Raw genomic sequence first — 25,247 nt, forward strand, 5'->3', positions numbered from 1 at the left:
CTTTCCTGGCTTGTTCGGGTCACAAGAAATAAGATAGGCCGCCAGTACAGATGTTTTCAATTTTGAATGATTCGCACCATAGCTTGTAGGCTCTCTAACTTTCACAAAGACCAAATAATATCCACTAATTTGGGTTATTTTTTACCAAAGACATGTAGCAGTATAAATTGTCGCCAAAATTTCTGAAGAAAAATTTATAATTTGCATAATTTTGTCACAGAAACAAAGAAATATGCGTTTTTTTTTCAAAATTTTCGGTCTTTTTTTCATTTATAGCGCAAAAAATAAAAACCCCAGAGGTGATCAAATACCACCAAAAGAAAGCTCTATTTGTGGGAAAAAAGGACAAAAAATTCATTTGGGCACAGTGTTACATGACTGAGTAATTGTCATTCAAAGTGTGAGAGCACCGAAAGCTGAAAATTGGTCTGGGCAGGAGGGGTGTTTAAGTGCCCAGTAGACAAGTGGTTAAAGGAGTTTACCAAAAATGTAAATATTGCAGAATATACAGCCTCATGCTACATAACTAAGCTCAATTTCATGCTGAATAAAATTATTAATGTATCTTAAATAGAAAACTATTTTTGGATAGATGTTTACTCCAAAAGCATTTTATTAAAATAAATTTGATAAAAAAATGTAAAAAATCAATTTTAATAAAAAAAAAAAACTGATTTAATTCAAACAAATCTGATTTAAATAAAAATAAAAAAGATATCTGATTTTTTTTTTTTCTTTAAAAAACAAAAAACAAAACAAAACATTAGAAATAAGTTGGTCCACACTATCCCAGAGACACATTACTGTTAAAGGTACCTCATCCCCTAATAATTCTATAAATATTGTATCCAGGAATAGGAAAAAGGGGGGGGCAGGGGATTTTTTTACGGTACACTATATAAAGAGACAGAGATTTCTTAAAAAAGAATTCATAGCTTTAATGTTGGAAATATGTTAAAATTATTTTGGAAAAACCAAAATAGCAAAAATATAATAGCAAATACACTTTTTATACAAAAAATTACATGACACAAAGTATAGGGGATCCTGAAAATGTTAGTTGCTGAGAATGATCATGTATACATGGATACAAGGATACATGATCATTCTCAGCAACTAACATTTTCAGGATCCCCTATACTTTGTGTCATGTAATTTTTTGTATAAAAAGTGTATTTGCTATTATATTTTTGCTATTTTGGTTTTTCCAAAATAATTTTAACATATTTCCAACATTAAAGCTATGAATTCTTTTTTAAGAAATCTCTGTCTCTTTATATAGTGTACCGTAAAAAAATCCCCTGCCCCCCCCTTTTTCCTATTCTTGGATACAATATTTAAAACAAAACATTGATTTATAGCAACCCTAGTTATAAGCACGCATGGTTTGTCTCAACTCTGTCACCTTTCCAGGACTACATGGCCTGCATGCAAAAGTGGAAACAATTATATAAAGGCATATGAAAGTAAAAAAAAATAAAAAAAATGTATATGCTGAACGCTACTATTACCTGTATTGTTCCCATAGAATTACCAGAATACAATATGTTTCTTTATAGTGGTCCTCTAATTCTGACTTGTCTCTCAGAACACAGAGGGCAAGCTTTTAATATATTTGTAGAATTCCCTGAAAATCTGTTTTGTCAGTTTCTTGTGAAAATGGAAGTGAACAAATGAGTCTACTGCACAGTAGAAACACTGCTGAGTGCCTGATGTAGGTACTTGTTTCCGCAGGAAGAGCACATCTTGTTCCAGTTGGAAGAAGGGATAGATGCCTTGGAGGCTGCCATTGAGTATAAAAATGAATGCATTCAAAGCCGACAACAGGTCTTAAAAGAGTCCTCTCAAATCCTCACACAGAGTGAAAACAACGTCATTGAAAAGTTCCGCTCCTTTTCTGCTGCTGAGACAAAATCTATCCTTGCCAAGTACTTCAAAAAGGTAAGAGCTAGTAACTGTTGCGCAATAGCATTATTTAAAGCTTCTTGAAAAAAGACTAAGTGATGCTACACATACTTTGGTGGTTTTATGTCATATCCAGATGTATTCTAAATGCATCCTGACCCATCTCCTAATGACAACCAAACTGCCACAGAAAACAAATGCATTTACTCATTTTACTCTCTTTATTTATTCTGTGTTATATTTTAATTTTATGGATGGTTTTATTTGTAGTGTAGTTTTAATTTGTTTTTGTTTTTTATGCTAATGGCTGTTATTGGTAATTTTGTTGTATTTTTGTATCGTCTTCTGTTCTTTATTGTGATCTTGTGTTGTCTTTGATTGTGGCTGCGTCGCACCAATTTCCAAATTCCACTTTGGGATTAATAATGTATTCTGTACAAATGAAACTTGCAGATCCACGACATATAGGATTAATAGAAAATGACTTCACAATTTTTAAAATTCTGCAAACTTTCTGTGTTATTTTATGTACATTTACCTGCTTCTGTTTACCAGAAACATACTTCAAGTAATTCTAAAGGCTGGATGTTTTTTTACCTATGCATGTAGGTAAAAACTTTCTATGTGCAGCGCTCCCCCTTTCCCAATCCTTACCTAAGCTCCCTCCGATCCAGAGATGTTCATGATAGTCTCGGCTGTCCCAGGACTCTGCCTCCTCATTGGCTGAGACAGCAGCTGGAGTCCATGGCTGTCTGCAATCCACATCTGCCTAGCTGTAAACACATGTAACTGCTTACACTGTTCCCTGCAACACAAAAGCCACTTTGCCTGTCTGCAATCCACATCTGCCTCTCTGTAACTATTGGTAGCCACTGACTAAACTCTTCTCTTAAACACTGGGCTACATTGCATGTCTGAACTCAACTTCTGCCTTGCTAACACTTTGAAACTTGTTTTGTACTTGTTTTTTTTTTTTTTTTTTGGAAGTCTTGGCCAAGATCAAACACCTAGCCTTATTTTGCTGTCTCCCTCTTACTTCGCCCTCTGTTTAGGCCAGAAAACCCCCACTTTCACCATGTGCCTTTTTTATTATCTCTTAAATGTACACATTTTAACCTCCCCCATCCCAGTATAAATTCAGTTCAACTCTTGGGACGCCTTGCCACTTCATGCTCATGCTAATCATCTTCTTTACAATAACGTTCTCTAGCCTCAAACTCTCATTTCTTAACACTCCACCCCACAACCTGTACATATCTCCCTCACTTTTGCCCTCTCAATATTTCTGCACTTATTACCTTGTGCTCATTCTGAGCCCACACAATGTCACCACTTCCATTTCACTGCAGCACCTGCCCTCATATAAATCCCACTCCCACCTTACCGCCCTCACCCTCCTACTACTCCTAATGTCTGGGGATATCCCTCCATCCAACACTCATCCCCAGAATTGGCAGTGTACCTTCTCTGACAGTAGCCATAACCCCTACTCTCTTATCTCAATTCCCATGATGCCACGAGTGTGCCCTCTGGAATGCCCACTCAGCCGCTAACAAACTTGCCACTGTCAGTGACCTTTTCCTCTCCAACTCCCTCAATCTACTTGCTATTCCTGAAACCTGGCTCTAGGAATCCGACACTGCCTCTCCAGCTGCCCTCTCCCATGGTGGCCTCCTCTGGACTCACTAACCCAGACAGACCCAGCGGATGAAAAGGAGGTGGAGTTGGACTTCTCTCCCCACAAAGCACCTTCCAGGCTCTCCCTATACTTCCCTCTCTTTCCCTCTGTTCTTTTGTGCACTGCATTCATCTTTTTTCTCCAGTGTCACGCTTTCTCAAAGACTTCTTTACTTGGCTACCCCTACTTTCTTTCCTCTGAAATACCCACCGTCATATTTGTGACTTTAACATGCCAATAGGTGTTTATACTTCAACCACTTCTCAACTTAACCTCCTATTTTAACCTAACACAATGGACACAAATCAACACTCTCGACCTCGTATTCTCCCACCTCTGCACTCCCTGCAACCTCTCTAACACCCCCTTTCCTCTCTCTGATCACAACTTTCACAATCTGTTTCACACTGTCTTCTACCTCCCATGCCATCAACCTGCAAACAGTTACTCGCAGGAACCTTCGCCACCTCAATCCTTCCCTTCTTCAATCTGAATTTATGATAAAATTGCACCCTTGTCCTGCCCAGACCTGCCCACTTCTGTCTACAACAACATACTATCATCCTCCCTGGACACACTGGCTCCTTTTTCCACATGCAGAACCAGGCCTTGCCTGCTTTAACCCTGGCAAACAGAGGACACTAGAAGTCTCAAGAGACTCAGCCGTGCCCTTGAGCGAGTGTGGGTAAAACGAAATCCCTACAAATCTGCCCTTCTCAAATACAACTCCTGCCTCCACTCTGCTTAACCAACCTACTACAACACTCTCATCAAAACCTCTCATTCAAATCTCGTTAACATTTTTCTACCCTTAATTTCTTACTTCACCCACCAATTTGCTTACTGCCCAGGAGATTGACAATCATTTCAAAAACAAAATCGACACAATTTGTGATGAGATATCCAGCGCCCAGCTTCCTCCCCAAACCAACACACCAGTTCCAACACTGCACTAAATACTTTCCTCTTTTATCCTTGTTACCACTGAGAAAGTTGCCAAACTCCTTTCTACAGCCTACCTCATCACATGTTCCCTGGACCCTGTCCCCTCCCAATTACTGCAACCACCTTCCTGCTCTATCCTAAACCTTTCCTTCCCTGCTAAAACATGCATTGGTTACCCCCATACTTAAAAAACCCGTCACTGGACCCCACCTGTGTAAATAACTTAAGACCCATCTCCCTGCTCCAGTTTGCCTCCAAGCTTCTTGAACACCTTGTCCACAACCATATGAGCTCCTACGTCACTGACAACCTTTTCAATCACCTACAGTCTGGCTTCTGCCCACAACATTCCACTGAAACTGCCCTGCTAAAAGTCGCCAACAACCTACTAACTGCTAAAACCAACGGCCAGTACTCCATACTCATACTCCTGGACCTTTCTGCTTCCTTCAACACCGTTGACCACCCACTCCTCCTCAACAAACTCCACTTCCTTGGCCTCTGTGATTCTGCTCTTTCCTGATGGTTCTACCTATCTCAGCGCACTTTCAGTGTCACATACAACACCATCTTCTCTTCCTCTTTCTGTTGGGGTACCCCAAGGCTCCATCCTTGGGCCCCTCCTATTTTCTCTCTATACCTCTTCCCTGGGCCAGTTGATAACCTCCCATGGCTTCCAAGACCACCTCTATGCTGATGACACCCAAATCTATCTCTCCACTCCTTAACTCACCCCCACAATCTGCTTACGTATCACAAACTTACTGTGCGACATATCAGTATGGAAGTCACACCACTTCCTCAAACTCTGTCTAAAACTGAGCTTGTAATATTTCCTTCTTCCTGATCCCCTCCCCTATCACTTTACCATTGAGATTAACGGCACAACCATTGGTCCCTCCACACATGCCAAGGTGCTGAGTGTAATCCTAGACTCTGACCTCTCCTACGGCCCCCACATACAATCACAGGCTACCTCTTTTTGCCTTAACTTCTTCAACACCTCCAGAATTTGCCCCTTCCGGACTAACAACACCACAAAACAACTTATTCACTTCTTGGTTATTTCCTGCCTTGTCTACTGCAACTCTCTCCTCACTGGCCTACCTTTACACAGGCTATCCCCCCTTCAGTCTATTATAAATGCTGCTGCTAGGCTAATACACCTTACTAATCAATCTGTGACTGCTCCTCTCTGCCAGTCCCTTCACTGGCTTCCCCTACCCCACTGTATAAAATTCTAAATGCTAACCACAACATATAAGGCCATCCACAACATCGTCCCCAAGCTATATTACCAACCTCCTCTGCAGATATCGCCCAAATTGTACGCACCGCTCCTCCCAAAACCTCCTGCTCTAGAGCTCCCTTGCTACCTTCCCCCATGCCCACCTCCAGGACTTCTCCAGAGCTTCTTCCATCCTCTGGAACTCCCTGCCCCAGTGTATCCAGTCAGCCCCTACCCTCTTCATCTTTAGGTGACCCCTTAAAACTCACTTATTCAGTGAAGCCTACCCCACCTCCACCTAGGAACTGTACCCGAGTCACCTCCATCAGCTCATCCTCCGCAAATAAGTCCCATTATTCCTTTACCTATGAGAATCATGCTTGTAACTGTCAGCCTTGCAATGCCTCGTGGGAATTGTAGTTCTGCAACATCTGGAGGGCCACCAGCTTGAGACCCCTGTGTTGTAATTGTACTTTCCCCCTATACGTTGTGAAGTGCTGCGTAAACTGTTGGTGCTACATAAATCCTGTATAATAATAATAATTTGATTTTGCTCTCAACTGTCAAATAGCTGGTGTCATAAATGATGTCCAGCATCATGGCAGTTGACAGTTAGACAGAAGCTAGGATGGCAGCTTCCATGGCTGAAAAGGATAGAAGGGTTTAGTTCCACTTTAAACAAATTTTTTTTTTTGTAGTGACTTACTATATAATTTTGGCTGTAATGCAATACTACCAAAAAATGTAAAACTCAACATCTCCCTCCACAACATTTACTAGGCTCATCTTGGCACCAAAAGTCATCTTTACAGCCAAATACCTGCTACTGGCACTACCAGGTACTGGGGGAGGTCCCTGTCCCTCCACAATGCAGCATTTAGGGCCTGCATGCCCAGTCACCAACCCCCAGTAGTGACAAAGTGATGTGTATCATAGGATGTGCAATTACCACTACTATTTGCCTGCTTACTTTATAAAAAGGAGCCCTTTGGGAGTTTTCCTACTGTTTTGGTATGTTTGCTATGTTTTAAGTCAGAAAGTATGGGCAGCTGTTTTTTGTTTTTTTCAGCACTCTTGATCTTTTTCCCTTTTTATATTGTAAAAACAAACAGTAGTTATTAAATATCACCAAGAGAATGCTCTATCAGTCTCAAAAAATGGTATAAAATGAATCTTAGTCCAGTGTTTCATAACAAAGTAACTGTCAAGTCAAACTATTGCAGCACTAAAAATTGACCTAGCAATGAAGCAGTATTATGGGCTGGTACTGAATTTGTCAAAGCTACAGACATCCCTGCTGTTAATCTCTTTAGGTAAGGGTTGAAGAACACTTTGTGGGCATCAGGAAATCTGCTGAAAGCCTAATTAATGGTTTTCTAGTACTTGCATACGTGCCTGAACGCACACGGTCCAAAGCCCTCAGAACAATGTCCAGCCATCGTGTATTTTGGCCTGCCATTGATTTTGACGGGCTGCTGACAGCAGACTGTATGCTGCACCTGTGTCTCCCTTGCTCCCAAAACCTGCTTTTTTTTTAACCAGTATCTTCTACCTGAAGAAAGCCCCCAGAGCTGGACAGAAAAGGAAGTCTGATAAAATGCTGGATTGCGGAAAGGACAGGAAGAAGTACTGTAAAGTAAAAAATGTCTTGACAATGTGCACATCTAGTAGTTACAGTTAAGTTGGGATGATTCAAGGAGCCTTTTTTCTGTACAGGTTTTCCACACAAATTTGTGAATGCAACTGTTTGGCACATACTAAACCTTTTTTTTTTTTTAGGTTGTGACTCTACGAGAGACTGAACGGAAACTGCAGCTGCAGTGCCAAGAGCTAAATATGAAAGTGTCGGAGCAGGAAAATATAGTGAGAGAGCTGGAGTCTGCTTTGGAGCATCTTACACTGCAAACTGACAGGAGGATGACTCAGCAACAAAAGGAACATGAACAAAAGATGCAGCTTATTCTACAGCACTTTAAAGGTATGTTGGCTGTCAGTTATAAATATTTCAGGCTTTTCCAGCCTAATTTCCTTATGTGCGTGTACAGGTATAGGTATTTGTGCACGATATATGGCAGTGTTGCATGCTTTTCTTTCTCATGTATGAACTGTCATTCCCGTGGGCAGGAATCGCAGCTTCTACACTTTCCCCACAGATGAGAAATGAAAGTGCCCCTTCTTTGTGAGTATGTCTTTTGGCATTGGACTCTGCTAAAGCCACAGTACACCCATCTAGCAGAACCCTATTCCTGAAGAAGGCTCAGGAGTTATACCTGCAGGAGGGGTGAAGACTGACGGCAGGCCATGTACCCTAGATCCTGTGTCTCTATCCCCTGATGTACCAGTGTGGTGACACAGGGCCTTCTATGGACCTTGTCTGCAGTGAGCAGGGCTTTTTTATCCTTGCATACATCCCTGGCCTTTCGTAAGTGGTTAATGTTAATCTGCGGTGTCCTGACTACAACACTTTCAATCCCATGGTGGAAAGGGAGATGCCACAATTTTTTAATTTTTTTTGCAATGGATGCTTGAGTGGCTTTTCATGCAGTTATGCAGGCTCTGAGCCCTTCTGCTCCTGCACAATTCCCCTATATGGCAGTCGTAATGAGCATGCTCCATTTTCTCAAGATCCACATTGACCTTGTTGCCTTTCTGTCCTGCACCTACATAAAATCTAACTCTTTGGACGTTAACTGGCTCCCTGCTGCCTTACAGTAACCTGGCCTCAGAAAGCATTAACCTTTCTTATCATACATCATGGGACACAGAGCCATAGGAGTTATATGTGGGTCATAGGCCACCTTCAGGTGATGGACACTGGCACGCCCTAAGACAAAAAGTGCACTCCCTATATAACCCCTCCCACTACTGGGAGTACCTCAGTTTTTTCGCCAGTGTCTAAGACACTGAAGATGTGCTGTGTTGAGCTCCCCTGGAGCAATCCTTGCTGGGGCTAGCCATGCAGCCGGATCCATTCAAAGTGTCTTTTTGGCCGAATTGAATGGTACCCGGGCCTCATATCCAAAGAAACGTTTTGCCTGTAACGCTTCTCTTTCTAGAGAGCTGGACCCCCGGGATCCAGTACTTTTTGGTATTAAGGCCATCAAGTTTTTACTGGCAGTGGTGCTATTACAGGTCCAGGATTGTGGGTTTCCTGGTCTTTCCTGGTCTTTTGTTCACATATGCTTTAAAGTGGTTGTAAACCTCAGATATGAAATCTGAACAAAGCACATATTTCTATAGTGTCTATTTGCTTCTTTCAAAACACTAAGTGTCATTTCCCTCTGCTGTCTAATTCTTCTGTTATCAGTAAGGGTCACTACTTCTGACCAGTTTTCCTGATGCCAAGAGCTAAAAAGGTGACAGGGGGGATCTCCAGCACACAGTTTGTGATTAACAGCCACAACCCTGTTCCTGTTTGAAGCTCCAATCAGCTCTCAGAGCTTGTGTGCAGTGTGTAACTGCAGCTCTCCACCCCCTGAATTGTGAATCTGTGAAAAATCCTTTTTATCTCCGATTTTTACATGGATGTAGAGTTCAGTTGGCTGCAAATAAACAGGTAAAATTTATGTAGGAGGATTTGTCCCACCTCTGTGTATCACCTAAGGCTAGTCGCTTCATTGGGTATAGGTAAGGGGTTACAACCGATTTAAGTTTTGCCTGGTGGATCTTTAGGCATCTTTAGTGCTGGTATCAGTTGTAAGGTTCTTCAGACGTGTGGCTCTCTTGAGCAGCCCTTGTTAACATCTGTAATGTACGAATTAGAAAATAGGATTTTTGCTTTACCTGTAATCCTTTTCTTGGAGTACATTACAGGAGACGGGTACCTCTCCTCTGTATTATGACTCTCTTCTACATTTACATGCTGCTAAACAGAGAAGGGGTTATACTGGGCTGTCCATACAGCTTTTCTTACTAGTGTCCAATTTCCCGAAGGTGGTAGTATAACTCAGTGTTTCAGAATACTATCCTGTGTCCTGCAAAATACTCCAAGAAACATTTTATGGGTAAAACAAATTTCTCTTATGTTCACCGACTGACACAGCTCCTTTCTTAGACCTTTGGGTTGTTACGCCACCTTCAGGAGGGGACTAGGCATAACATGTTAACATGTGATAATAAAACTAGAACTTTCTAGTTCCGCTCAAGGGTGCGGTCCCTTAGGTAACAACCCCTCACCCTGCTACTGCAGCTTCAGTTTTTTTTCTGCCTAGTGAAGGAGAAGGACCTAGGAACCGATTGGTCCGTGGATTTTTCTGCAGAAGTTTTGCTTTTTGCGCAAGATTAAAGATCCTGTGATTTGCTATCAACAGCCAGCTGGGTGACAGGCTGGATATTCTTATCCTTGTAGTCCTCCCAGCCTGGCCAGTCTGCAGACCAGAGCTCCACGCTGGGTTGGCCACAGCATGCCCCCAGCTCCAGGGGCGACCAGTTAGTGTAATGCTCCGGGGCACACATATGACCGGCTACTGATGTCTGCGTCACAGTGTGCCGGTCCAGAAGCCACCCCGTACTGATCGGAGATTGGGTCTGTGATGGAATGTCTCCCAGCTCTTCAGGACTGGTAAGTACAGCCCTCCCTGCCTCGTGGGGCTGAGCAACTGGGCATTCCCTGGGAGGTCAATTCGGGGGTCCCTCACCTCCCTCTCTTCTCTCCCTGTCCCTTTCTTCCCTTCCCCCACTTCCCTGTGGGGGGTGCTACATGAGCTGCAGAGCGGTATGTGTGCCATAGACAGGGGCTCTCCGGGGGGGCTCTCACCTGACAGGGACTGCGCTGGATAGCTGTGCCCTGGATGTGTGTAGGTCTCTCCCCTGAGGTGTCTGGAGGCTGTGTCTGTTGATCGTTGTAGCACTGTTTCACCGCCATTTCTCTGCCTGTTTTTTCACTGTCTTTCAGGGTATACAGTGCTCGGCAGCCATTTTAGGTGTGACCAGGGAGCAGCATGCTCTGTCTCCATTTTCCTGTGTTCCGGCGGACATTTTTCCTGTGATTATGTCCTTTATACTGGAAGTTCGGTGGTCATTTTCTTGAAGCCTGAACACCTTTTTCAGTTTCAGCGCTATTCAGAACAGCTCAGCACAGTGCGGTGTGGTCTCCTATGCATCTGGGAGCTGACACAGGACACAGGCACACCTAGCTGGACGGCGCAGAACTCGGTCAGGGTGGTGAGTCTTGCGGAAAGAGCCCCCCGGCCAGCAGCAGTTAGAAGGGTGGGACCATCACTGTCCTAAGTCCCAAACAGGTGGCAGACAGGTTAGGGTCAGCATGGCTTCAGAAACTGGTGTTTCTTCCCCCGAAATCCAGGCAATTGCAACCAGTTCGCCTGCAGACAGTGCAGTGCCTCTGGACGCTTTGTCGGCGGTCCTTAATTAGTTTGTTGCCAAGATGGAGGCGGTGCGTGGGCGCAAAGGTGGTAAAAAATGACCCCTGCCCCCGCGCCCCCCCCCCCCCCCCCCCCGTCCTTCGGGGAGAGTTCTGACGCAGACTCGGGCCCTGCCGAGGCTGGTGATTCCTGTTCTGTTCTTTCAGACGACGCTGACAAGGACCGATCGGACAGTGAGGATGAGTCCCCCTCCAGGTCCGTGCGCGACAATACCTTGAAAATACCTTGAAAATTCAGGAGCCAGCAGATCCCTCTGCTGATGTAGCGGTCCTTTTTGAGTCCCGTAAGCCAGCCCGTACACCTAAGGTGTTCCTGTATCTGACTTATTTCGATAAGTTCATATACAAGGAATGGGGTCGACCGCAATGGAGCTTTTTGGTCCCCAAATACATGGCGGTGCGTTACTCCTTTGAGGAGAGCCTTCTCAAAAGTGGTCGGCTCCTCCCGGTAGAGGGGACTCCTGCCTTTAAGGACCCCACAGACAGGAAGGCTGAGGCAGTGGCTCGTTCCTTGTTTACGGTTGTGGGGTCAACTATGCGACCAGTACTGGCATCTGCACTCTCAGACACTCACTGAGTGGGCAAAACTTTTTCACCATGAATTGGGAGAGCAACAGGCTTCTCCTGTCTGTGTGGAACTAGCAGACCAATTAGTTCAAGGCCTTAAGCACGTTTCTGACGCAGCCCTGGATACCCTTCCTCTGTTATCCAGGGTTTCAGTGTCAGCAGTGGTGCTGAGGCGCCTGATTTGGCTCAAATGCTGGTCAGCTGACCAGGCATCTAAGAAAGCCCTGAAGGATCTTCCCTTCCTTGGCGACCAGCTCTTTGGACCCTCATTAGATGACATTATTAAAAATGCCACAGGGGGTAAGAGTACACTACTCCCACAGGCCAGGAAGGCTAAGGAGCCATGCTGTAGGCAAGGGCCCTAATTTACCACTCACGAGAGGTTTTTTTGTCCGCCCAGGGCTTTGGCTAAGTGTCCCCAGCCTGACAGGACATCCTCTGAAGGACAAAAGCATCCCTGGAACCGCAAGCCTAACAAGCCTGCGAGCAAAAGTGCTACCACATGAAGGAGTTTGCAGCCTGGTGGACCTCTCGGCTGTCCGACCAATGGGTCTGCGATCTGATTTCCTCAGGCTACAAGATAGAGTTCCTCTCTTGGTCGCAAAACAGATTCTTCCCCTCCAGCATACCCGTACTCCCAGCTTGCCGGGAGGCCCTATTGGGGGCTGTAAGGGACCTGCTGAGTTGCGGGATGATAGTACCTGTTCCGGAATCAGAACGTTTCCAGGTGTTCTACTCAAACCTGTTTGTAGTCCCCAAAAAGGAAGGGGTACATCCAATTTTGGACCTAAAAGCCCTCAATTACTTTGTAAAAGTACAAGGTTCAGAATGGAATCGGTTTACTCAGTAGTCGCTGAACTCCATCAAGGGTACTCCCTGGCGTCTTTGGACATCCAGGATGCGTACCTGCACATACCCATATGCCTTCGGCATCAGAGGTTTCTGCGATTTGCAGTTGGGGAAGCCCACTACCAGTTTGTGTCTCTCCCCTTTGGTTTGGCATCAGCCCCCCGAGTCTTTACCAAGGTATTGGCTACTGTTTTGGCGTTGCTGCGGCAACGCGGGATCGCGCTCGTGGGTTACCTAGACTATCTCCTCCTGAGAGCATCTTCTGCCTCAGAGTTAGAGGAGGATATAGCGATCACCATGCAGACCCTGCAGGAATTTGGGTGGCTGTAGAACTTAAAAAAGTCGGTGATTGTACCGACTCAGCATTTGGAGTACCTAGGCTTACTGCTGGACTCCATGGAAGCGAGAGTGTTTCTCCCTTGAGACAAGCTGCAGACTCTCAGAGCCACGGTAAGACTGCTGATGAACCGCAGGTGGTTGTCGCTACGCTTCTGCATGCGAGTCCTGGGACTCATGGTGGCCTCCTTCGAGGCAGTACCGTATGCCCAGTTTCACACCAGAGTCTTGCAGAAGGAGATTTTGACAAAGTGGGACAAATCCCTGTTGTCCCTGGATCAGCAGATTCAGGTGAGCCAGTTAGTCAGGAATTCCCTGCTCTGGTGGCTGAGGTCCCCGGCACTTCGGTCCGGGAAGTCATTCCTACCTCTGAAATGGACAGTGATCACAACGGACGCCAGCCTAACCGGCTGGGGTGGAGTGCTGGGAGTTCAGTCGACCCAGGGCCTCTGGTCGGTGGAGGAATCCAAGTTGCCGATCAATCTGCTCGAGCTGAGAGCGATCAGGCTATGCCTCTCCACATGGTCGGTAAGACTTCGAGGGCGTCCGATCAGGATCCAGTTAGACAACGCCACAGCGGTGGCATACGTCAATCACCAAGGAGGAACAAGAAGCTTGGCCGCCACGCGGCAGGTCGCTCACATCCTTCAGTGGGCAGAGCGACATGTACTGGCCCTGTAGGCCATTTACATCCTAGGAGTGGAGAACTGGTAGGCGGACTACCTAAGTCGCCAGATGCTGAACCCAGGAGAATGGGCGTTGCATCCGGAGGTGTTCGGGCTACTGTACCTGCGATGGGGCACACCAGACGTGGATCTTCTGGCCTCCCGTCTCAATTGGAAGGTGCCAAGATTCGTGTACAGGACAAGAGATCCTTGGGCAGATGCGTCAGACGCGCTGGTGGCTCCGTGGGATCCAGTACCAGCTGATCTATGCCTTTCCTCCTCTGAAACTGTTACCACGTCTGCTCCGCAGAGTGGAGGCTGGGGGATTCTAGTAATACTGATTGCCCCAGATTGGCCCCAGCGTCCCTGGTACGCAGACCTAGTGCGCCTGGTGGCAGACACCCCATGGCGATTGCTGTTACTTTTCAAAGCTAAAGACTAAAAATTGCTACAAGTGGCTGACACTTTTGGATGCAATAAATTTGGCGCACATACACATTCAAGGTCTTTATCTGCCTTGGATGAATTTTTACATATATTTGTAAATGTATGCATCCAAAACCTCTGTTGTAAATGTTGATTTACAGCAGGCATCGCTAAATAGTGTACTGTGGACCGAGCTACTGTCCCATCCAGACCACTGCAATTGCATCATTGAGAAGCCATTTCCTTCTCCAGCCTTTGCTGCCTTTCACTATCATAGCAAAACTGATAGCGAGGGGCAGGAAAATTCTGGACTGAGGGTGGGAACACAGCAGCACTGAAGGGGTGGCAGGAGCAGGATCTGCCTGAGTTGACTTTTTAAAAGTTTATATCGGCAGCTCTCGCTCCCACCCTCTGTCCAGTGCTGCTGTGCCCCCTGCCCTCAGTCCAGGACTGTCCTGTCTCTTGCTTCCTTCTGTGTAAAGGGGGATAGAGGACAGTGCTGGGGTTATGTGAAGGGGAGTAGTACTGAGGGGAGAGGAAGATGTGAAGGGGCAGTGCTGTGAAGGGGGGGTTGATCTGAATGGGGAAGAACACTGTGGGGAGAGAAAGGGGGTGATGTGAAAATGGATGTGTGCAGAGGATAGCACTGTAGGAAAAGGGGGAGTGATTTGAAGAGATGGTTGAGGACACTGCTATGAATAAAAGGGATGTGTGAAGTCAAGGGGGTAGGGGGGTGATGAGACAGGCTTGAGAACACTACTGTGAAGGGAAAAGTGTGATGTAAAGTGTAGGACTGTGATGTGCAGGGGACTAAGGACACTGATGTGAGTAGGGGAGGGCTGTGATGTGAAGGATCTCGGTCATTACCCAAAAATGTCATTCGGATCTCTGCTGAAAGTAAATTTTAGGTATTTTAATTCAATACCCCTGGTTTACAGTTTGTTTATTTAGATGTTTCACGACTACCTAGCAGTATTGAGTGCTAGGCAGGTTTTGCAACAGTAAGGGCTCATTTTGATGAGTAATCTGAGGAGTTTAGGATGCTGAATTTAGAGATGTCTATGCACTGCCTGTGGGCACACCAGTACTCTGTACTATTGGCACATACAAACTGGCCAGTTTATGTGCAGCCAGAAATGTCTTTCCTGTACACAAACAGCTTGCATCCAGGGACAGTCAGAGTCCCTAGTCAAATTTAATAGCTCTGATGAGCAGTTACATGTAGGCAGCGGTGGTACCTGTCATTTATTTGTACAAGCAAGGACTAATCATACACACTGTGTGTACGCCCACCGGCGAAAATCGCAGATTTTTGCAAACTGCCACCGCAGCTCACCCATCTAAATGAGCTTGTGTCCACCTCCAAGAGTTTACTCGTATTGTCTCTGCTTTCTATATACTACTAGAGTTCAGCCCTCAAATTCTCCACTTGCCTACTCACATTTTGCAAGTGGAAAATGAGGGCTGGTGAGGAGCTGGGCTGCCTGGGAGTTAGGGGGCGACTGGGAGCTGTTCTCCCGGTGGAAGAGGGCATGGAGTTAGAGGAGAGCCGAGGAATCACTGAGCGGTAAAACACGCTATAACAACTTGCATTGAAACTATCTCCGCTCTGCTCACTCTTAAGGCCCCGCCTCCTCCTAACCCCGCTCCTGTAAAAGATAGAACACGGGTCCAATGCTGGGATGCATTCGGTCAATTACAGGTGCAGGGTTAGGAGGAGGTGGGGCTGTGTGAGAGTGAGCAGAGCAGAGACCGTTTCAATGTAAGCTGTTACAGCGTGTTTTACCGCTCGGTGATCCTGTGGCTTTCCTCTAACTCCAGTCACGATCCGGCCACCCCTCGCACTTCCTCTGCCCTGGCAAGGCTGCGATGGGGCACGGCAAGGCTACAAAGTGGGGCACGATAAGGCTGCAATGGGGGCACAGTGAGGCTGCAATTTGGGGCACGGTGAGGCTACAATGTGGCTGATTAGGGGCAGGGCAGGGTAAGTGTTGGTGGGCCAACTGGTGGCGAGTAACCCTTGAGACCTGGCTAGTAGCTCAGGACTTGAAATTTTGAGCCCTGCTATAGTTGATCAATTTTATACTTCTACCATAGATAACGACAGTGAAGTCACTGCAGAAAACACCAAAATATATGAAGCAAAGATTGAGGAGCTGGAAAAAGAGCTTTACTTTTACAAGACTACCAGCCGAGAATTGAGAAAAAGGCTGAGGGACTTGGTGGGAGAATCTAATGTGACCACTTCTAAAAGTAAGTTTTATTTTTCCTTTCTTTTTCATCTTAAACAGTACAATATGTTGTCTTTTGAGCCATAGTCATACAAAATGATCACAAAGGAGATAATTAAAGTTTTTTTTTTTTTTTTTTAAGACAATGGCTCTAGTGACGTGCCTCAAAACAGGAACGAACCACCACCAGTGTTGACTAAGGAGCAGAAATGGGCATCTAAGATTGAAAATTACAAAGCCAACAGGAAATCGAAAGACACTGCAAATAACAGGATCCAACAAAACATGACCAGACCTGGAGATTTTGCTGGGGCTGGAGAACAGGTCTCTGAATCATACAGGCAAATCAGAAGGCACTTCTCTTCTGGAGATGACCCAGAGGACTTCGTAGAACCCCATAGCATAAAGTCTCAAGCTCAGCCTCTTACACCAATGACAAAAGCAGAAATCAACAGATCACCCCTTGTAGTAAATGCAGTGAAACTGTCTCGACGAGAGGTGCGGCAGATCTCTGTATTAGAGCTATCAACTAGACGCTCTAGCATTGGATCCATAGTTGCTGATTCAATTGAACTTGCACAGAAGTCAACAGACTTTAAGTAATAAGTTGAAGGAAACTTGTTCAAAGTAGCACTGCAGCATTTTCTTTTGTGAAAACAGAAAAGTTTGAAATTCACTTGGCAAACCAAGACCACTTTATTTTTTACCACTTTATGTAAACTTATATTAAGAGCAATATGGAAGGTGCAATTGGTGAACTTTTAGAAAAATCCATTTACTTTATTGTCCCTGACCTAGAACAAAAAGCATGTAGCAAGAGAAATCATAGTTAAGTCAGAACACATGATTAATATTTATTCTCCAGGTCAGCGATTTAAAATTTGGAAACCCATTGGATCAGCAAGAAAGCTGGCATCTAGCATCTTAAGAAGGACATTGACAAGGCAAGCCCATTTACAGCACAGGTTTCCTTTAATAAGAAAATGCCAGCACTATCTTTTGGACTTCCATATTGTTAGCACTGTGTATTTGAGATTGGCGTGCATTAGGGGCGCTCGGGCTCCGCCCCCTCTCTCCTCTCCACCCCCTATATGCAGTGGATAGATTCATGCATAGCATGAATCTATCCGTGGCTGCCCCCCTATTCATGTGTCCGGCCCCTCATGGGTCACCGGACACATGAATTACAGCGGACATTTTTTTTAAGTACCTGATTTGAGCCATAGGCTCTAATGGGCTTCAAAATAGCGTGGGCTCGGGACACAGAGCGTGCATCCTGAGTCCACCCAGTTGTGTTGAATATTCGCTGTTGCAACACGTATCCTCCTCCCGGCCAATCAGGAAGTGGGTCTGTAACCTGTCACCCGATTGGCTGACACTAGAGGATATCCTATTGGATGTCTTGCAAGGAGGAGAGAAGAGAGACATGATTTCTCTATGAGAGGAAACATCTGCTCTGGGGACACATCTTGCTGACACTCACCCGCTGCCTGACCCACCACTAAGATGGGGTAAGTGCTGGGGAGACAGTGGGGGGGTGAGTTAGCTTGGTCGTGTTCCTTCGTGCTGCTGGCTATGCGCGGGGGGGGGTGAGGAGGAGGTTGGTTGATTGCAAAAAAAACGAGCCGCGACTGTTATGTAAATTAATTTGTCTAAGTTTATTTGTATTTATGATTTGCTATAGATAAAAAGCAAGTAATGTGTTACTTTTTTATGTTGTATGGTTGAAAAAAGTTAAAAATACGTTCTGGATTCTCTTAGTTAAAGGTCCACTATTCCTAATAACAGCTTTACTTACATAAAACACAATTAACAAAACACATACACTTACTTTAGACATATAGTAAAAGCTTCCAGATTTGATATAACTTTAGATATTGACAATTACTTTGTGTTAAAGTGCAAATTATTGTCCTCTGTGATTTTAGCCACTCCATTTTATATAGGAATGTTGTTATCCAACTGACGTGGCAAAAGCAGTAACGTCTGACTTAATTTATTATGTGTATGTGTAAAAAAAATGTTTGGATATTTTTCCTAAGTGATGTTTAGGAACGCTCAGTTTAGTTAGTTTGGAAGAAAATAGTATTCTATGCATTCAAGATTTGCTCATAAACTCTAAGGGTAAATTTAGACATATCTAAATCTGCCTTGCCTCTGAACCACAATCCACATTCAGATTGTGCTCCAGAGGCTAGTGACAAGTGGTGGAGAAGCAATGCAACACCTCCTCACCACAGTTCACCTGTTTTACCTCCATTTTTAGTGACTAAGGTGCTGCAACTGTGTGCACTGCACTCAGTTGTGGGGCATTTGTGGCACTTCCGCATTAACTTGAATGTGTAGCGTTCGGCAGGCTTTCTGTCCACCTATTGCTACAAGTGAAGCATAGCTGCCGTGGCATATAAATACCCCCATCTGCTGCCTATTGCAGCTTATGGGAGAGTGGTTGGTGGGCGGCAAAAACGTGGCTCAACCACACATTTTCACTTCCACCTCCCCCCTAACTGTAAGTCTAAACGAGGCCTAAAAGTGCCTAAATCTGCTTTAAAGCAGGAACATAAAAACACAGGAAAGTGATCCAGGGAGCATACTTCCCAGTTAGCCTCTCCTATGGTTGAAAGAGCAAAATGCAGGAGAGCCAGCATGCATGAGGACTTAGATTGTACACCAAGGATGAGCTCTGGCGTGTTTGCACAGCCCACCTGCAGAGCATACCAGGAAGTCGGCGCTGTGCTAATCACAGGCAGTGAGACATTGCACGGCTGCAGAGAGCGGGAAATGTCTCACTGCCTGTGATTAGCGCAGCACAGTGCCAGCTTCCTGGCGGGCTGTGCAAACACGCCGGAGCTCATCCTTTTTGTACACTGCGCTGTGCATGCATGCTAGAGGGTTACATCAACCCAGCCTATCAAGAGCCCAACAATCCTGCGGCCAGAAGAAGCTGGAAAAAATATTTTGGGGCCTGCAAGGGAGTGTGCAGGTGTAGGCAAGTATAGTTATGCTGTAAGGGTGTGTACAGACTTTTTAGTTTTAGATGCAATGGGGTAAGGATTGGAACCGCTGTCAGTTTTATTGCTAGGTCTCTGCTGGAGAGATTTATCCTCTTTATTTGTCTTGGTAACCATTGTCACGAGACAGAAAGTGATCGGAAAGCCAGAGTTGTCACCAGAACAAGTAGGCAAAGTAAATGTTCCCATTTTGGCACCTGTACCAGTAACAAGTGTCTACAAGAACAAAGTCTCTCACTTTACATATATTTCCACTTGCATCCTGTTGTGTCTGTGGGACAAGAAGTAAAGGAAAACCTTACCATTGACAAACAGACAGTAAAAAATAAACTGACAGGGGTTTTAACTCTTTCTTACTCTATCCAAAATGTGAAAAAAAAAGTTGTGGCGATACAGACACTTTAATTATAGGTAATTTTGCAGCATAGTTTGTCCAATTGTAAGCTCAGCTAGTCATTCTGTATTTCTTACATGACCTGAATAGAACTAAATATGAGCAATGGTTACAGAAGTAAATACAAATTGTTTGATATAGGACAAAATTGACCTTGTCAGCCATGTGTGCCCAACAGGCTAAGGGGAAATTGACATCAGTGTGGTTCAGCAGAATTAGTGTTGGTTTTATTACAACATTCTTCCCCACCCACACTGAACACACAATACTTAACTCCTTGTTGTCATCTCCCCCTGGCCCTTTAAGATGAACTGAGTGCCAGGAAGTGGGCTTATGGATCATGTGACCACTGTAATTGTCTATCAGTGGCCATATTATCAGAAGCTCCTAATTATAAACTATATAAATTATAGTCGGGATCTGTCTGCTTAGTCACTGTGTTGGGTGTGCGCAGTGACAGCACTCTCAGCACATTAAGCTATTCCTCATAAATGCATATGTGCAGTGGCTTGACACTAAAGCCCACTGCCCCAGCTGCCGCATATATAAGTACGGCCAGCAGGAAAAGGTTAAGGCCCCTTTCACGCTGGGGCACTTGGCAGGCGCTACAGGGCTAAAGATACCGCCTGCAAAGTGCCCTGAAACAGCCGTGGCTGTGTCTCGGGCTCTCACACTGGAGCGGTGTGCTTGCAGGACGTTAAAAAAACTCCTGCAAGCAGAATCTTTGGATCGGTGTATACGCTCCTGCACATTATACACCGCTTCTGCTCATTATACACTGCTCCTGCTCATCGAAATCAATGGGGCAGCGTGGCTATACCGCTTTACGGGCGGTTTTAACCCTTTTTCGGCCACTAGCGGGGGTTAAAACCGGCCCGCTAGCGGCCGAATACCGCCGCTAAAACAACGGTAAAGGGGCGCTAAAAAATATCTCCCGCCCCAGTGTGAAAGGGGCCTAAGTGTATTTATTATATATTCTGGTAAGCTTCTAAAAATGTTACCCATGTACCTATACATGTTGTCAGCATATATTTTCTTATAAGCTACAATGTCTTTTATGTTTACCAGTCTATTTGGGGGAAAAAAATTTACATGAAAAAAATTAACAGAACGTTTATTATAATGATTGTGTTTAAAGGAGACCTTTACCCAGATCTTAAAAAATAATAAAATAAAGGCACCTTTCAAAATGTATTTAAATGACAGTGAAAATTACAATTTACTGCTTCCTTGAATTCATATATTTTTTTTAATACCAAGTGTTTTTTTCTCAACTGACATTTTTGGAAGAGCAGAGGATCTCTCCCTCTACTTCATGAAATTCATTTCCACCCCCACCCGTCCACATTGACATTCTAGAAGACTCCAACTCTACTTGTAAACCTAATGCCGCATACACACGATCGGACTTTCCGGGGGAACTTTGTCCCGTCAGACAATTCGATCATGTGTGGGCTCCAGCTGACTTTTTCTTCCCAAAAGTCCGGCGGACCTAGAAATAAAAATGGCTTCAAATCTTTCCAACGGACTTGAGTCCGGTCGAAAAATCCGGTCGTCTGTCTGCTAGTCTGGCGGGCTAAAACTGACGCTAAGGCAGCTATTGGCTACTGGCTGTGAACGTCCTTATTCTACGTTATCACGTTCGAATCCGTCTGACTTTTGGAGTGATCGTGTGTGGCCAAGTCCATTCGTTTGAAAGTCCTGCGGACCTCAGCTGCAAAGTCCGTCGGATTTGCCGCTGGACCAAGTCCGTCAAAGTCAGTTTGTGTGTACGCGGAATAATGTTATGAACAAAGAGAGGATCTGGCAGTTTGCAGAGAAGGTTTCCCTGGAAGGCACTGGTGATGTAGACTTCCCAGGGAACATCTGTGAGGCCCTGGCTAAGTACTCAGTGCCTCAACAGACCAGAAAGTGGAATGCAAATAAATGTAAGTAACAAAATAAATGTTTTATTTAAAAATGAATTCCGGGAAATCATCCACTTTAAAGGAACAGGTTCACTTTAAGGGAACAGGATAACATTACCAAATTATAATGCATTATTACTTTTCTATAGCTTACAATTTGTGTAATGTTTTTTTAGATAAATCAATGCTGTTCTGCTTTGAAGTGAATGGGCAAAATTAGAATAAAAATAGAAAAAAATTAAAACATTTAGTACATCTCTTCAATATATACAAATCTAATCAAGCTTATTCTCATTAAAGCAGAACTTCACATTGCCTCCCATCTACAGCCTCATGTCAAAATTGGCCAGGTATGCAGGTGCAGGTCCACAGACCTGAACACACACTATCAGAATGAAATGTTGTCACACTGGGGTTTATTTAATAAAGCTAGAGAGTGCATATTTAGTCACTGTTCTGCATAGAAACTGATCCGCTTCCAGGTTTTATTGCCAAAGCTTAATTGAACAAGCTGAGGTTAGAAGCTGATTGGTTTCTATACAGAAATGTGACAAATTTTTCACTCTCTAGCTTTATTAAATAAATCCACTATAACAGGAAGTGTGGTATTGATTGGATTACGAGGTGAAAATAAAGGAAAAAAATCCCGATTATAAAAGAACAGAGCCATTACATGGAAGGTCCACTATGCTGCTATCTCTTCTTGTATTTTTATCTTGAGTTTATATATTTTTTTCTTAAGTATATACACATAAGTTTTTTACATGCATATGTTATATATTTTAAAGGATGGCTTTAACGAGATCATAACAAAGCACCAGGGAAAACAGAAAATTCAATAGTCCATGTAATAGCTATTAGATAATGATTACTGAATTTTCTGTTTTCCCTTTTTGCTTTGTTATGATCTTGTTAAAGCTGTCCTTTAAAATATATAACAAATATAGAATTATCAATAAAAGGCAGTGCCCATATCATGATTCAGTTGATAGCAACCCCTAAAGCAGGATTTCCCAAACATTTTAAGTGGAGCTAAGCTAACCTTTTTTCCTTCATCGGTCCCTGTCCATTGCCAGTCTTCGACCATCTTTGCACATGTGCAGGAGTCAATCATCCCAGCACATAGAAACCATGCCAGCAATGCAACCTGAGCTACGCATTCATACATACTAATGGCGCGTACACACGACCTGACTTTCCGGGAGACTAGGTCCGACGGTCTTCCCGATGGACTTTTGGCGGAGTTCCGACAGACTTTCTGAATGGACTTGGCCACACACGAACGGACCAAGTCCGTACGTTTTGAACGTACTGACGTAAGATGGGACTAAAAAGGGACACACGTTTAGGAAATATTCCACTACCTATAGATAAGCCTTATTCTAGGCTTTCCTATAGGTAAATGTCGCAATCAGAGGTTTACAACCACTTTAACCAGTTCCCGACCGGCGCACACTGATGTACGTTGGCAGAATGGCATGGCTGGGCAAATGGGCGTACATGTACATCCCTTTAAATTTGCTGCCATGCCATCGCATGCGTGCGCTGGCCGGGACCTCCATGAGTCGGGTCATGGGTCCCGTGGACTCATTCGCCGCAGGGATACCCGCGATCGTCTCACGGGGAGAAAGAACCGGGAGATGCTCATGTAAATGAGCATCTCCCGCCTTGTGACAGTGTCACTGATCTCTGCTCCCTGTTATCGGGAGCAGAGATCAGTGACATGTCGCATGTAGCCACGCCCCCCCCACAGTTAGAAACACTCCCCAGGACACACTTAACCCTTACCCTGCCCCCTAGTGGTTAACCCCTTCACTGCCAGTGTAATTTACACAGGAATCGGTGCATTTGTATAGCACTGATTGCTGTATAAATGACAGTGGTCCCAAAAATGTCCAATGTGCCCACCATAATGTCGCAGTCACGATAAAAAAATAAAAAAAATACGCTGATCGCCGCCATTACTAGTAAAAAAAAAAAAAAATTGTTAATAAAAATGCCATAAAACTATTCCCTATTTTGTAAACGCTCTAACTTTTGCACAAACGAATCAAATGCTTATTGCGAATTTCTTTTACATATTTTCTGTAAAAAAAAAAATACGTATTGGCCTAAACTGAGGAAAAATAATATTTTATTATATATTTTTGGGGGATATTTATTATAGCAAAATGTAAAAAATGTTTTTTTTTTCAAAATTGTCCCTTTATTTTTGTTCATAGCGCAAAAAATTAAAACCGCAGGGGTGATCAAATACCACCAAAAGAAAGCAGTATTTGTGGGAAAAAAAATATGTCAATTTTGTTTGGGAGCCACATCGCACGACTGCGCATTTTTCAGTTAAAGCGACACAGTGCCGAATCGCAAAAAGTGCTCTGGTCAGGAAGGGGGTAAAATCTTCTGGGGCTGAAGCGGTTAAGTGTGTCCCTAGTTTAGTATGCATATGGTTGAAACAGATAGATATGATATAGCCTGCCTAAGTTGTGTTTAATTTTCTGTGCTTTGCTAAATTCCTAAGCTCAGTTTATTTTGCCAGCTACTCTTCAAAAGACTACAGTAGTCTAAGTGATTGCCCTTTTCACTAAAAGCAGCAAACAGCTGTGCATGCTGATATACTGTAAATCACCTAACTTAGTAACCATTTGTTGCTTTAATTTACAATAATTGTTTTTCCACTTCCTGGTTGAGTGAGGCACTGGTGATGTAACCCTGGCCTCACACCTGCATCCTGGGAAGATCCTGTCACATGTTCCAGGAGACAGACCCAAGGTCTGGACCAATCACAATTATGAACATTTCTGGGACTGTAAGGCTAAAATTATTCACAGCATTGATAAATAAACTCTTAAAACTACAATTGTCTTTATTGTGTAATTTTCCTAAAATAATAGAATACAAATTTGCTGTTCAGACATATATGTACAGTATATAGTATGAATGGAAAATGGAAAACTGTCCTCTGAGATGATGAAAAGCAGCTGAAACTCACTAGACAAATCGTGTAAACAAATAAATAAAATATTAGTGCAGCCGTACAATGAGTAAGTATTAATGCAATAAAAGTGTAATGAAAACAGAAAATTGTATACTTACCTGACGGTAATTTTCCTTTCCTGATGCAAAGCATGACAGCATACACGAATGGGATAGGCCCCCGCCTCCTGCCCAATCAGGACTCCCCCTAGGCGGTATTCTCGTAACTACTCAAATGCGAAACGCACAAAGGAGGGACCTGTATGCTGTAATGCTTTGCATCAGGAAAGGAAAATTACCGTCAGGTAAGTATACAATTTTCAGTTTTCCTGACACAAAGCATGACAGCATACAGGAATGGGATGTAGCACTCCCACACAACCTATAAGGGAGAACCATGCTGAAGCGTTTGAATCAACATATCATCAGATTAGAACTGAAGTCAATTCCCCTGCTTCCAATCTTGCCTGATTGACTTTGCAATAGGCAAAAAAATGGTTTGTAGTATATGAACCTGGTTGGTAGCCTATAAAATTCTGGACCTCTGAATTTTGCTCATGAGCACATCAATCTGATAAAGTGAACTCTGCACTAGATTGATGAATTTATCTTCCTTCTATAAGCCCTTTAGGCTACTCTGACCCAAGATAATGCTACTGTCTTAGTGGACAGTGTATGTCTTCTTCTGGTACTGCCAGGCCTGAAGAGGCCACTGTCTGACCTTCTCGAGAAGGATTACTTCCATGTATTTC

At 44.1% G+C, this 25,247-nt stretch overlaps 1 protein-coding gene across 2 annotated transcripts in view; it reads left to right on the top strand.

Moving 5' to 3' along the window:
- Positions 1 to 24,379, top strand: part of KIF27 (kinesin family member 27) — a 144,114-nt gene extending 119,735 nt beyond the window's left edge. For both annotated transcript variants that reach the window (XM_077474864.1, XM_077474863.1), the window contains exons 15-18: positions 1,735 to 1,941; positions 7,536 to 7,734; positions 16,077 to 16,232; positions 16,353 to 24,379. In XM_077474864.1, the coding sequence (XP_077330990.1) occupies positions 1,735 to 1,941; positions 7,536 to 7,734; positions 16,077 to 16,232; positions 16,353 to 16,813 (1,023 nt within the window). In that variant the 3' untranslated portion in view covers positions 16,814 to 24,379. The remainder of the gene's footprint in view (positions 1 to 1,734; positions 1,942 to 7,535; positions 7,735 to 16,076; positions 16,233 to 16,352) is intronic.
- Positions 24,380 to 25,247: the final 868 nt, after the last annotated feature.

The sequence above is a fragment of the Lithobates pipiens genome, unplaced genomic scaffold (assembly GCF_037356315.1).
Source record: "Lithobates pipiens isolate NorthernLeopardFrog02 unplaced genomic scaffold, aLitPip1_a1.2 Scaffold_13, whole genome shotgun sequence".
NCBI lineage: Eukaryota > Metazoa > Chordata > Amphibia > Anura > Ranidae > Lithobates > Lithobates pipiens.